The 14,167-nt window shown below is 38.1% G+C and overlaps 1 protein-coding gene across 1 annotated transcript; it reads right to left on the minus strand.

Annotated features, from left to right (window-relative positions):
* Positions 1–186: 186 nt before the first annotated feature.
* Positions 187–14,143, minus strand: LOC134542490 (WD repeat-containing protein 46). Its single transcript, XM_063386823.1, has 13 exons — positions 14,021–14,143; positions 12,607–13,010; positions 12,034–12,159; positions 10,143–10,271; positions 8,919–9,069; positions 6,849–6,984; positions 6,559–6,658; positions 5,015–5,171; positions 3,497–3,644; positions 2,286–2,380; positions 1,874–1,969; positions 1,358–1,468; positions 187–443 (listed from the first exon to the last, which is right to left on the minus strand). Exons 1-13 carry the CDS (start codon positions 14,021–14,023, stop codon positions 315–317), a joined length of 1,785 nt encoding a protein of 594 aa, XP_063242893.1. The 5' UTR covers positions 14,024–14,143; the 3' UTR covers positions 187–314.
* Between the last annotated feature and the right edge of the window lie 24 nt (positions 14,144–14,167).

Consider the following 14,167-nt stretch of genomic DNA (forward strand, 5'->3'; position numbering starts at 1 on the left):
AAATACAAACTTTAACACCAAAATATCCTGCTTTAGAAACAAATTTCTTCTAAATGAAAAACCGTAAAATCTTGTCTCTAGAGATAGGTAAGTTACTAATTGGCAGTTGCTAGCTGCTACATTTTTTTTAACCTATACACCAGCACAGGTTAGGTTAACACTAAAAAATCTCTGTTGAAAACAACATCCACTCTCATAATTACAAATTTATTTAAAAAAAAAAAAGCATAATCAAATTTTTACAGACACAAGACGTGATTGCGTGATTGCAGAACCGACAATTGATTTTACTCCATGCTGGCCACTGACGCGCATCACTTCTTTGTGACTGTTCTAGGCCTGAATCTGTCGAGAACACTTGCATTCTTCTTGTGGCCGGCTGCCCGTTCAGACTCACCCGCATCTTCCAAAACGTGCATGCTTTTCATTTTCTTCACAAACTCCTGTAGGAAATAATTATTGCAACTGTCACCATCAGCATTACATAGTGAAACCATGCAGTGGCGGATCCAGGATTTTGGTTTGGGAGGGGCTTGACTCAGCTGAGGCTAGGCTTTATCAAGGCAAAAACTAAAGCAATAGTGGATCCAGATGCTTTTGGAGGGGGCTTGAGCCCCTTAGCCCCCCCTCTGGATCCGCTACTGAAACCATGTTAAGAAACAAGTATTCCTGCTTAAACAGCTCGATGATTTTTTTTTTTTTGCATTATTACAAAACATTTAGTGTAATTTTACTTTTTTGAAATATTTTACTGAATGGTATAATTTAAATTTTTATTTTTAATCTTTGAAAAGAAAATTACTTAAAAAATAAAACACTGGCTGCTAGGCTTCTAATTTAAGACAATGTCCTACCTGAAGACACACACTGTGAACCGGTATAGGATTTTACAAGTTTAAATAATATTTGGCAGAACTTGCTTTCTAACAAATACAACATTATGCTTGGCATAAATAAGAACTTAGCTATGACGAAGAAAGTATGAACAAAAAATTGTGAGCGAGTTTTTCAGTGATCACCAGTGATGTGTAAACATCTAACCTCAGTAATGAGCAAATTAATGTGTTCTCATGTAGCAAATAAACTTATGATACGAAATTCGGCCACCAAATTTAACACAGAATGCCAAGCATGATAAATATATGAAAAGTATTCATTTTAAGGAAAAACAGTAAAAACGTTTCCTCTTTCCTAAAACCTAACTACAATTCTGTTCAACAAGATGGTCCTACCATTTTTTGAGGTTATAATTTTTTGGTACCCGCCACTTCCTACATCTGGGGACACTACCTGCTAGTTTGCTACACCACTATTGACAAATGCAAAATAAACAGTCAGCATTAAAAAGAATACTCACTCTTTTGCTGCGATCCTTCAAAATTCGTTTGGTCTGAGCCACTTTCGCCGTGCCTTTCTTCCATTTACCTTTCTTTCGTGGCTGGAAGTCAATTTTAGGTGGTTTGACATGCTGCAAATATAACAAAAAAATAACACAGAAGAAAAAATTTTTACGGTGTAATCATTCCTAGCCATGGTAAATCCATTTAAGTAAAGGATTATAGAAGTTGTGCGGTTTAGCTGGTAATGTATCGAAGGATAATTTAGTTTTTTATTTGAAATAGTTTATTTTAGATTGCATTCTGTGTTAACTTGCGGTTTGATACAAGACTGTGCATATATTGCACACATTGATGTTATGTGGGGTTTATAAAATAACGAATAATGAAAATTTAATACAAAATTCTTCAAAATATAGCAAAAACCAATAACTGCCTTCAATTTGCCAGCTAACACAGCTCTTAACCATTAGTCCAGAATCAGACACGTCAGAAAACACGTTCTGTCTTCTTTCAACGACCACGCAAGCACTCACCAATAACTTCCGTTTCGCCTCAACTTTGTCTTGCAAAGTAGGTACATCAATCTCCGTGATCGCCGCTGGGTCTAGAGTGATCATGTCGTACTGAATCTGTAATTCAGGAACGAAACAATTGCAGTAGTACACTAATCCACATTACTGTCACCAATAAAGTCTAATAGTAAAACCTCTCCTTAGAATGTAATAATGCATTAAAAGACTATAAAAATGTGAGAATATTAATTCAAACATTTCATAAATTTCTATTAGTAGGTAATTACTAGAAACCCGGACGTTTAGCTGATTCTCTATGTCACAAGGTAAACAGCAAACATTTACAGAGTTGCATTCAGCTGAAAATGCTCTATGCATCCACACTGCTTTCACAACTCTACCCAAAGTTTGTACTTTGCATTCGATAGCTCACCTTCTCCAGAAGAGCTTTCACCTCCGCTTCCTTCCTCTGGGACTTGCTCTGGAAAGGATTGCTCTCAAGAGCATCAAAGTTAGGCTCAGCACTACCTGAACACACGAACATCGACCATTATTTAAGGTTACAATGCACACTATCTTTTTACATAGTACATATTTACTTGAATATAAGGCAATGATATGTACCAAAAAAAAAGTTGAAACTAGTTTTGGGGGTCGCACTACAATCGCAAACTTGTATCTTGCCACTGGGAATAGCTCAGTTGTAAAATTACGTGCTCTTCCTGTAAACTGCGTCACTTATGCCACTTTAGTCCGGGACTTCCTGAACCTCTGGACAGACAAGACAGATGAGAGACTAACACATGGAACAGTAGGCTGAGGGACAGGTGCAGATGGAGATAGTCCAGGGTTCATTCTGCTTCTCTTCACTGTGGCTGCTGTGGAAGACACCCCACCCCTCCTTCTTCCCCTACCCAGATGACCACTGCATTCTTTTCTTTCAGAACCACTGCTTTTGAGCTACGTCACAAAACACAATCCTTTCTTCCAACTACAACTTTGTGTTTCACTGATGCAAATCGCACCAGAAAAGGTTTAGTAAATAATTATGGAATAAATTTTCTAATTTAAATACTTTTCAAGTGACTTGAATTGCAATTTCCACTCCATAAATTGCAAGACAGAGATATGTATTGTTAAAAATTATTGCTACAGTTAAAAAAAAAAAAAAGAAGAATGTTGCTAGAAAATTAATACCAGTAATTTGCCCCTCCAAAAAAAATTAATGATCTCCCAAATTCTTTTAAACTCTGCTACGCAAACAATAAACTGTAAATTAAATTGAATGAAAAAAAAAAAAAGATATAGTAAAATGTTGCCTCCACAACAAAAAGATGCCAATTTTCACTAATTAATCAAAAAATAATTTTTTAAGTCATGACTGAGGTTGGTTTGCACCAACCCCTCGGAGCCCTTCCTTGCCACATAAGCCTGAAGCGTCAGCACACATAGCCGCAGAGGAGCCCATGAAGTGCGAAGTCTGCTGTGAAACTGAAAGGAGAAACCACTGCAGAGAAGTAAAGAAAAGTTAAAGCTGAAGTGGTTGAAGAGGATTGAAACAGAGAGAGACATGGGAAACTGGTACACGGCAGTGCAAGGAACTGGTACACGGTGGTGCGAGCAGAAGGTTGACGGAGCTCTGACCTGGGACGAGGAGGCTGGAGAACCCCACAGCCGTCGCCACACCCAGAACATCCTCGTAGGGGCAGAACTGCATGTTGCCCACTGAATTGGGCAGCTGATGTCTTAGGTACGCTCTCTCCGTTGTTTTCGCGCAGCAGTCCCTATACACCTGGACATAGCAACTTCAATCAGATTTCTGTTACTTTTTAAAATTTATCTTGTATGCCAAGTCAAGATTTTTTTTGTTTATTTAATCTTTTAAAAAGGCAAAGAACCGCGGCGGAGTAAATATCGGATTTAAGTTAAGGAATGGTTACAAAGACTATTCGTGTATTAATAAATATTAATCAATGTCGTATCATCATCCCACAGTTGAATGACTGGATACTCTCTTCGACTTTGGCTCCTTTACATACTCTGGTTGACCACTGGATGCAACGATTTCCACGCAGATTGTTGCAGACACTTATGCAGTGTCAGTTTTCTCACTGTGCTCAACTTTCTCCTCTTTTTTAATTTTACTTTGCTGCATATCTCTTTTTTATTTTACCTCAGGGTTTTTTTTCCGGCTGGCCATAAAAAGGGTGTCCCTGAAGGACATTTGGTTGCCCCACCTAAACTGGAGTAACAGAGTACGGTGGAGCAGCGGTGAGAATCTAGGCTCACATTCCAGAGGGCACAAATTAAATCCTTGTCCTGCCATCCTGATTGTGGTTTACTATGAAATACTCAACATCACTCCAGGCAAACGCTGGGACGGTACCTTACAACCAGGGCGGAATATGGTCACTAAAAAACTGTGCGGCTGAGAAATGCCAACACAAAAATTATGTTTTCAATATGAGGAAAATATATAGATTTCTGTAACATAATAACATAAATAAAATAATAGGTAATTCTTACGATCATTCTTGGTTCAGAATTTATGTAACAGTGTATTAATGGAGTGGTATATTGATTATAATGGAATAATTTTTGCCAATGTTAAATTATTTTGGTAGCTATGACATAGGCATGGCTGCAAAGCAAAATCTTGTGTATGCTTTGCTCGTGAGTATTTTTTTTGCAATAGAAATTAAGGTTATGATGTTTAGCGCTCAAACTTTACGGTTACATAGTTTTCAATATTTGAAACAAAAGATAAACATTTTAACATAGTGTTTTGGTTGTTCCATATTGAAAAATTAAATAAAAATAAGAGTGTTAACTATAACATTGATTTGCTACTTTTTTTCCTTCCTTGCTTTGTGCTTACAACAGGTTATGTCTATTTCAACCTGATATGTCTGTTCTGTTTAGTTTTTTGTAACTGTTTCTAATGACCTCACTGCTCAATAGACGTTAAGCCTAAGAAGTAAAAACAAAGACAGGAGTAACATCTCAATTTTTTTTTTCTTTATGTCGGAACATGGGTTTTTCACTGGTCATTATTTTTTCTCCCACCCAGATATCATCAGTACTCTCATTTGTTACAATTTAAACCGTAGGAAAAATATAAATCAATTGCATGAGTCAAACTTTCTGCAGCAAGTACTCAACCTCAACTATGTTTCCCATTCCCAGCGACAGCATCCGCCGCTGGCTGAACGACATGCAGGAAGGGGAGGATCGCAGCTTGTAGTCCACGAAAGCGCTGTCGAACTTGCGAATGTCCCAGATCCTCAAGCCCCGGTCCATTGCCGCTGTTGCCATGTACCTAGGATTGGAAACCAAACCACGTGACGTTCCCCTTCGTTACGTAATCAAATAACTGGCAACATGTATTTCAGCTTATTCACCTTCTGAAAGTAGGTTTGCCAAGTTCTGGAAAAGCATTCGAAACCTGCTACAATATTTTTCAAGGGTACAGAATAAAATGTTACTCGCAGGAACAGGTTATAAGTAGGGACAAGACTATATGGTGAATTGCGATAAAACTGAAATAATAACACAGGAAATAATGCCAACACACCGCATAACACCGAAATGCAACTAAAACACATCAAATTAATGAGCATTTATAGGAAAAATCAACTCAAATCACAAAAACCTAATCTTTTAATACAATAGGTTCTATAAATGTAATTTATTTAGCAGGAAATTTGTACCAAAATGTATGTCCTAAAAAGTCAGGAAAAATGTTTACTTTTTTTTATCTTGCGATTGTTATTATTAGTAACACAGTTTGACATCATGACTGTACATTTATCAAACACCAAATACTTGCCAATTAATTTTATTGTTATAAATTGTTGAACAATTTTATTAAAAATCATTATACTGTAAAATTGCAGTATATATTAGTCAAAATGATTTAAGGGTCATATTTATTTTAATAATATGCTATAGTTATCAATAAACTGAATTCATAAAAAATAAAAACAATAACACCTAAATCTCATGGTTTCAAAAATGAAATTAGCCTAAAAATAAAACCATATAATCTTGTCCCTAGTTACAATTATGGAAAAAAATAACCTTCAAAATGACTATTGTCCTCAAAAAATGCCTTTTTCTTTGGCATTCAGTAGATTGGAATCTTTAGTAAAATGTACTTCATTACAAGGCTGTTGCCATCCCCTTGCCTAGATGGCTCTCCCAGGCTGGCTGTGACTGGTTCAGCTGTGCTGCAGGTTGCCACTAGCAGCTAAAGGGTTTGCGTATCAGGTAGCTGATAAAACACGCCATATCATAGTCACATTGCGGTCGCACATTCGGACTGGCACGGGCTCCCCGTCAAGGCATGGCGCATGGGCAATGAAAGAAGTACGCATGGCGTTCGTTCACCTGAGCCTCAGTTCATTTCTGAAGGTCTGCCACGGATAAATATAATTTTCCATTCATACAAGGTAATTCCAGCATCGTAAGTTGAGGCTTCGTTAAAATCACACTTGCTTAGAAAGAGCAAAGGGCTGGTACGTGCAAATCAAAAGGCACTAAGTCCATGTACGTAGTTTGAAAACCCAGAACTGCACAAGAAGTTTTGTTTTGAATACTGATGGATTCAGTAACATCTCTCAGAACCGAACTTATCACACCTCTCATTTACACAAACGCTCTTAGAGTGGACACGGGGAGAGCAAAGACACACAGCTGCCACTCACCGCCCCTCGCTGTCTATCGCGATGGCCTGGATGGGGCGAGGGTGGCACAGCAGCTTCGCAAGTGGCTCCTTCACGTTGGGGCTCCACATGGTCACGGTGCCTGCGACAGCACGCCAACATCGCAGATTCACGGGCAAATCCTCACAAACAACAGCAACAGTGACAAGAACCAACATGGCTCACAACACTTTATTAAAACAAATTAATTAGTATTTATTTTTAAAATGTTTTTGTATAAATGCAGACTATTACATTATTGCATTGATGCACTCTTAAAAGGCATACCCTACCTTTGGCGTGTCCAAGACAGATAAGTGCGTTGTAAGGATTCTGTGCCATGATGTTGAGTCTCCCCATTCTCGAGTTGAACTGGGACACAATCTTGCCTATGGAGATGTCCAGCCAGGTCAAGTAGCCCAGTTCACTCTGAGGGAAAACAGAAGCAATGCTACTCACAGTTTCTCCTTTCAAAACTCAATCTATAACAGGCAGTTAATGAAGACCAGAAAAAATTGTATTTAATTATTATTAAAAATTTTATTCTTAACAAATAATGGCTAATTACTACAAAAATTTACCTTTTTATAACATGAATTACATATTTTATTATTATTCCATGCGTAACTGTAAGCAAATGTAACTTATTCCTATGCTAACACACAGATCACAATGGCCTTAACAATAGATATACCCCAAGGATAGCTCTATCTCATACAATCCATGTTAACTGTGGTTTTGAGTCAATAGGTTCTCAAAACACTGAGATGCTTTATATAATACATGGTCGATTCAAGTTTAATCAGGCAATTTTCGCAGCTACCTATTATCCAAGGGTCTAAAGCACTCCGCAGAAACGTTTCAAAAATACCTTTTGTATTTTGCGCAATAAACATACTTGTTTGTTAATATGATGTGGTAAAACTATACATACCCAATTTTCCCATAGAAAGATTAACTACCATAATACAAATTGCAGCAGCTACATTTAATGTGTATGGACTAAATACTGCGACACCAAAGATTCAGCTGATTATCAACCCATTCCGCCTTCAAGGCAACAAACAGCGCCAGTGAGATTATAGTGCATGTACCTGTTCCTGAGAAAGAAGTTTTTACCCATTACCACCTGCCATCGAAACCTGCAACTAAGCTGTAACGTCAAAATGTCTCTGCAACGATCCACGAAACACTCCTGAATGTGTCCTTCAAAGCCACAGGCACTAGCAATACCCTCTTCACAATCCCTAGATTGTTTGTTGATGCTACACTGCCAAAAGATCTCAGGCCTCAAGGGCACATTACAATCCACAGCTAGAGAAACTACAGAGAAAGGTCTTTAATCCGGCATCCTATGGTTTGACACATACTGTAGCTCAGCACCAATCAAGCACCTCCCATTCAGATTTTCTAGAGTGTATATTGGCTATATCTCAAGTCACATAACTGTGCTGCCGAAATTTTTAGTTCACTCAGAGTTTATCGTTACTCTCGGTTTTCATTTGGGTAGTGTTTCCCGTTTTCTAATAGGCTACATTTCACATTTCATGGATACATTACCCTAATGATTGTTTGAACAAGACCAACACTCATCTCGTCATTTAATAAAACACTGCTCATGTCGTGACAAAAAGCCAATTATTTAGGATATCTTAATAACTTTATACGTCATGTTGAAACTGAATAATAGCCGGTGTTAAAAAAAGAAAAGGCCATAGCAGTGCATTCCGTTGGATTTTCGGCGAATTCACTTTGTGAGAAGATGCTATATGCTAATGTTTCCATGAAGAAACAAATAACTAGAGACCTGCAAAATTCGCGGATTAATTTGGTGATAGGCTAGAATTCAAACACATATACCTCTTAGATAATTTTGATATTGGCTTACTGTTCATCTGGACGAATCTCAACCAGTTATAAACCCTCAACCAAAGAAGGATCGAATCACAGACAAACCAGCTGAGACGACTTACAGGTCGGCAGCCAATGAACTTGCGTTATTTGCCTGAGTGTACAGGGGTATGTGCAGTCTATACTGAAGACCATCGAAACCGCGAATTTTGCAGGTCTCTACAAATAACGAATGTTCAAAAAAAATGTCACTAAGCGGTGTTGTTTCTTAAGCGACGATCTGTGTTTTTTTTTTCTATAGAGCGGCTTATTAAAATTTTGTTTTGAATACCACTGTCCAGGTGTATGAATTTTGCTTTGGCATGTCTGTTAAAACTACACTGATGTAGGATAATCCGGGCAAATCGCCGTGGTCCCGAACGGGCCGGATCAAAGACCTCCCACACCACGCCGCTCGCAGCCACCAGAGACGACAGCCAGCTGCCAGCGCCCGCCACGCGAGGGAGACGCACCGCGGTGGCCAGCAGGAAGTGGTACGGCAGGAACTCCATCCTCAGCACCTGGTCCATCTTCTTCAAGCAGTGCAGCTCCGTGCCCTGGTTGTCGTACATGTATACCCACTTCTTCTGGGCCACCGCGAACATGGTCTCCTGGTGCAGCCACCTGCGCGTCACCCGACAACCACCCTCCACAGGACACTTCACTCAACACCCTAATCCTGCTTAATTTTTTTTCTTACTTAATAAATATAAGAAATCGCTTGACATATCATGTCCATGGGGATGTATAAAAGAAACAATGCAATATTTGTAATTCAGATTATCTGAAAAAATTTAATCACTATTTGTTTTACTTCAAAGTTATATGTATGTAAAACTGTAAATATGTATGTGTATTTAAAACTGTGTTCATGTAAAAATGTATGTATATGATGTATAACTGTAAATATGTAAATGACCTGTTCCATAGCCTTATGGTTTCTACCAAAAGAAGGCTCAATGGAATACAAATAAATAAAAAAATTAAAAACTCAAGTCACACTCCGACATTAAAATCTAAAATGGCTTAAGTGACGCAGTTCACAGGCAGATCATGTAGTTTTTCAACTGAGCGGAGGTTCAGGATGCAGTAATCACTAGTGGTCTAAAGTGGCTAAAGTGACACAGTTACGAGGCAGAGCATGTGGTTTTTCAACTATAAGCTGTTTCCATCTCTGTAAATTCACATCTTCCAGCAAGTTTGAGATCATAAGGCAACTCTTAACTTTTAGGTTTATCAGTTTTGATGAAAACCATTGCATTACATTCAAGTGAATACTGTTTTTTTTTTTCTTAAAAAGCCAGCATTTTACTCAACCTGTCACCCTTCCTACGAATGGAAATTCAACACACTCAGTGGTGTAGCCAGGATTTGTGTATGGGGGGTGTTATGAAGCATGCCCCCCCCCCGTATTAAAGTGGGGGGTCCGGGGGCCCTCCCCCGGGAAATTTTGGATTTTAAGGTGTAAAATAGTGCTATTTTAGCAGTTTTCGGTTCTTAAATTTAAATATTGTAATGGTAAAATTTTTATTAATTTTAATATGAAATTTGTTTGAGTGATGAATAAGAAATTAATTAAAGATTTGTTGCTAAGGGTGGGGGGGGGGGTTTGAACCCCTAACCCCCCCCCCCCCTTCCCCCCTGGCTATGCCCCTGAACACACTGATGAGTGACTGGGCTTGGGAGGTCAGACTCACTGCACATCGAAGATTTCCTCCATCACGTTGATCTCGCACAGGAGCTTCTTGGTGACCCAGTCGGTGGCGGCGACGTGGCCCCGCTTGCCTCCCAGCAGCAGGAACCGCCCGTTGCGCGTGTAGTTCATCCTGGCAACACACGCACCGATCCAGGCATTCCTTCGTCCAGACGGACACACCCTCTTTTGAAACTGCAATACACACATCTGGCATAATTGATTTGTAGGCCACCTATCCATATACAGTAAACAAAAAAAAGTTTTGTTTGATTACCCTTTTTCGGTCACTTAGTAGGTGTATAATTATTCTTTTACTTTCGCCTTATATTTCACACTTTTTTCTTTCTATGACCTTATTTTATCAAATGCAAAAAAATCATCATTACTGATCATTAAACCACAATTAAACACATTAAAAACCTGAAAAATTGTTAAAAAAAAAATCCAAACGAACATAATTTTTAATTTTAAAAATTGTTTTCAAAAACACTGCTTATACCCAACCACGTTATAACCTTATTGACATAGAAAAAAATCACAAAATAGTGTTCCATTTTACATTTGTTACCAAAATCTAGATAAATTAATATTAAATTGTATTTCACGTGTTAAGATTATTATATTCTCAAGAAACAGTTTGTTTACCAATAATGCTATATCGGCCCTGATCCCCTATCGGTACACCCCTAGTTTTAAGTCACACAGATATGAAAAGAAAGGTTCAAGAAACTACGAAAATCAAGTTACAGGAACATTCCAAGATACTATATAGGCAGAAATTTTTTTTTAACTAGCAGTTGAATAAAGATTTGTGTCAGCGCGAGGTTATTTTTGGCCATTAATCACAGGCTCCCTTCCTTAATGCAGAACTGCCTGCCTCCCAAAAGATGGTAGAAAGATGGACAAAAGATGATAGATAAATCCAAGTGATTACAACAACTCCCAACTTTCTGCACCCATCAATACCACCTTTATTGAATTCAACGATGATTCAAAGCCTGCCACCTGACAACTGTCACCAACAACACCAGACGCCATCTTCCTCTGGGGTAACGGTGGTTGAGTGGAAATATTACTCTTCCCCACAAAGGGGATCTGGGTTTGATTCCCTGATACCTCACAAGTGGAAAGTCGCGGATGTTGCACGGGATGCTCCCGTTTCCACCACTCATTGCTGCCCCATTAACATTGCTTCACCCTCATCATCTTTGATGACCTTAATGTCAACAAGACAGTATTACCTCGTTCATTCATTCTTCATTTCCTATCACACTGACAAACTAAAGTTTTGAAAAAAATTGTTGCAGTCATTTTGAAAAAAGTTCACATTAAACCTAATTTACATATGTAAATTAATGTGTTAAGTTATAATATTCAATGCCAAAAATAAAAGTAGTCATGGAGCTGATTAATTAACAAAAGATGTACCTACAAGCCATTATAATTTTAAAGAAGTACGCTTGCCAAAATAAAATAAAAACTTTGACATTCTATGGCATCAGGAAAAAATTATTTAGTAAGAATACTTGATCATGTCTAAAACAAAGACGAGACCAATATGCTCTGAAAATGTAATTCATGTTAGTTCATGAGCCTATTGGCTTGAATCATTAAAAATACTCACACTCAATTTTGAACTAATGACACAATCATCATATCTTTTAGAATAAAAATACATGGACTCATCAAAAACACAAACATTAAGAATAATGTCTAACCTGTAGGGGCCAAAATCACAGAGGTTGATGTTCATGTTAGTTCATGAGCCTATTAGATTGAATCATTAAAAAAACTCACATTCAATTTTGAACTAACGACACAATCGATCATATCTTTTAGCATAAAAATACACGGACTCATCAAAAACACAACCATTAAGAATAATGTCTAACCTGTAGGGGCCAAAATCACGGAGGTTGAGGTCAAAACGTTTGGCAGCACTGGTGATGTCTACAGAAGCTGCAATTTCTGTCTGGGTGAACTGCGTTGTCACTTCACCTTCGTCAGCTTCCAAGAAACTACAACACGCGCAAGAACACCTCTAATAAAATGCAATACAATACTGCACTGAAGACTGGTCTTAGTTTGAGCTGTACAATTTGTATTAGCCAATGGCTTTGAAAACACTAGTGGTATTAACCAAATAACAATATCGAAAAATGTACAAACCATCCGGATAACCGTTAAAGATTTTTGGTAATTATTAATTAGGTGCAAGAATTTCAAGAGCCAAAAACTCTCAGTGCACTGAAATTTCCTTTACTAAAAATTTAATAAAATAAAAAATCAAAACCAAACTTACACATCAGTAAAATAAATGAGGTAAAGAAAGGTAAGTGTGGATAGCCCATCTAATAATATATTATCAAATGTACTTAATATTCTTTTGATTAAAAAGGAAACTAATACGACATAATAACCGACACACCAGAGCATGAGTCTGCGCCACCTAACCCTTCACTCACCCAGATTCCTCCGGCAGGAGGAGCTCCGCACGTACAGTCTGTTTCGCAGAAAACTCAATGTCCCGCTCCCGCTTCCTCAGCTTCTTGGTGTGCACCTTGCTCTTCACAACCTTGAGGTCCGGCCCCGCGCCTCGACTGTACCGCTCCAGCTCCGCTGCGTGGAGCACCTTGTCGAACCTTGGCACCTGCTTCCACTCCGGGCCTGCATCTGCGTTCACCAACTCCTGGGTCACCTTCGGCTCCGTCGACCGCCGCCCGACCGCTTCCGGCCTGGCCTTTTTCTTTTTCCGGACCCTTTCCCCATCAGCACGCTTTTCCTTATCGGTCTTTCTGGTTTTGACCACGGACAATGCTGCTTTGTTTTCACTTTGATCGTCTGCTGTGACTTCAAAGTACCTTTTAATCTACAACATAGATTATGGAAAAAGAAGTTACAAGACAGCTTGAAAGAGTGCAATATAGATATCTTGTGAAATAAGCACTTGCTCACTGTCTCAATTTTTCTGAAAGAGCAAGAGCATTACCGAGTGCAAAACTGTACTCTCTCTCTGATGCCATGTGTATTTTCAACTGCAGGTTGAGTTTATAGCAGGCTAACAGATGCATGGATCAGTGATTTGTAATAAAGAAATAGCAGTTCATGTTTTATTCTAACTATAGTTCATTTTGAAGTAAGATTATGTTAACACTATTAAATTTTACACATGTTTATTGTACGTTAAACTTCACGTACCATCGTTACAGCAATTTTGACCTCCAAGGGCACCTTAAAAAATTTAATTAAAGCCTGTAGCATCTGAAACTATTACTTTAGTTGTCCACATATGAATGGGCAAAATTAATAACCATTTTTAAAAGTAACACATGCACCATTTTTACTACATGTTTTGTTTGTTTAACAACAAGATAGCACATTGTCCCAACTGACAAGAACAAAAGTACAAGAGCACTCCAAAAGTAATAATAAAAAGAACAGAAGAGACTGTGTATCATATGTGTAACATATATATATATATATATGTTTTATTGTTGTTTTTTTTAATGTTGTTTGTTATATATATTGTGCTTTTAAACTGACAACTTCTACCTGTTTGAATATGTATTTGTTTTCATATGTAATACTTATGTAGTAGTTTATTGCGGTTCTCTAATTATATATGTATGTGAAATGTGGTTCTGTAAATTGACAACTTCTTCCCATCTGCTTGGGTTGTATAGAAGGCCACAATAAATAAATAAATAAATAAATAAATAAATAAGTATCGAAGGAGACAAAGGTGACAAGGCCAGGATGTATGTGGAAGGGATGGAAAATAAGGGAGGTGAAAGGGTACAGATAGGGGTGTCACTGCTGGCAGATATAGGTTGAGAGGACCAGGCGCGAAAGGTACTACACAGCTCAGACATAGCTCACCATGCTGTTTTACACGCCTACAAGGCTACAAGTTAATTTTAATCGTACAATAACCTAAAAACCACATCACGTGTAATTTGACAAAAGCACAACCCAAACAATAACAGTTTTGCCAATAATCAGAAACTAAAAACTTTGGAAGAAAAA

This window comes from Bacillus rossius (genome assembly GCF_032445375.1).
Source record: "Bacillus rossius redtenbacheri isolate Brsri chromosome 4 unlocalized genomic scaffold, Brsri_v3 Brsri_v3_scf4_2, whole genome shotgun sequence".
NCBI classification, from domain to species: domain Eukaryota; kingdom Metazoa; phylum Arthropoda; class Insecta; order Phasmatodea; family Bacillidae; genus Bacillus; species Bacillus rossius.

Excerpts from the sequence above, each read along its gene's own strand:
- LOC134542490 (XM_063386823.1), bottom strand. Across the intron at positions 9,070-10,142 it reads GAGGAAATCTTCGATGTGCA|GTGGCTGCACCAGGAGACCA; the intron begins GTGAGTCTGACC and ends GGTGACGCGCAG. Across the intron at positions 6,985-8,918 it reads ACTTCCTGCTGGCCACCGCG|AGTGAACTGGGCTACTTGAC; the intron begins GTGCGTCTCCCT and ends GTTTTCCCTCAG.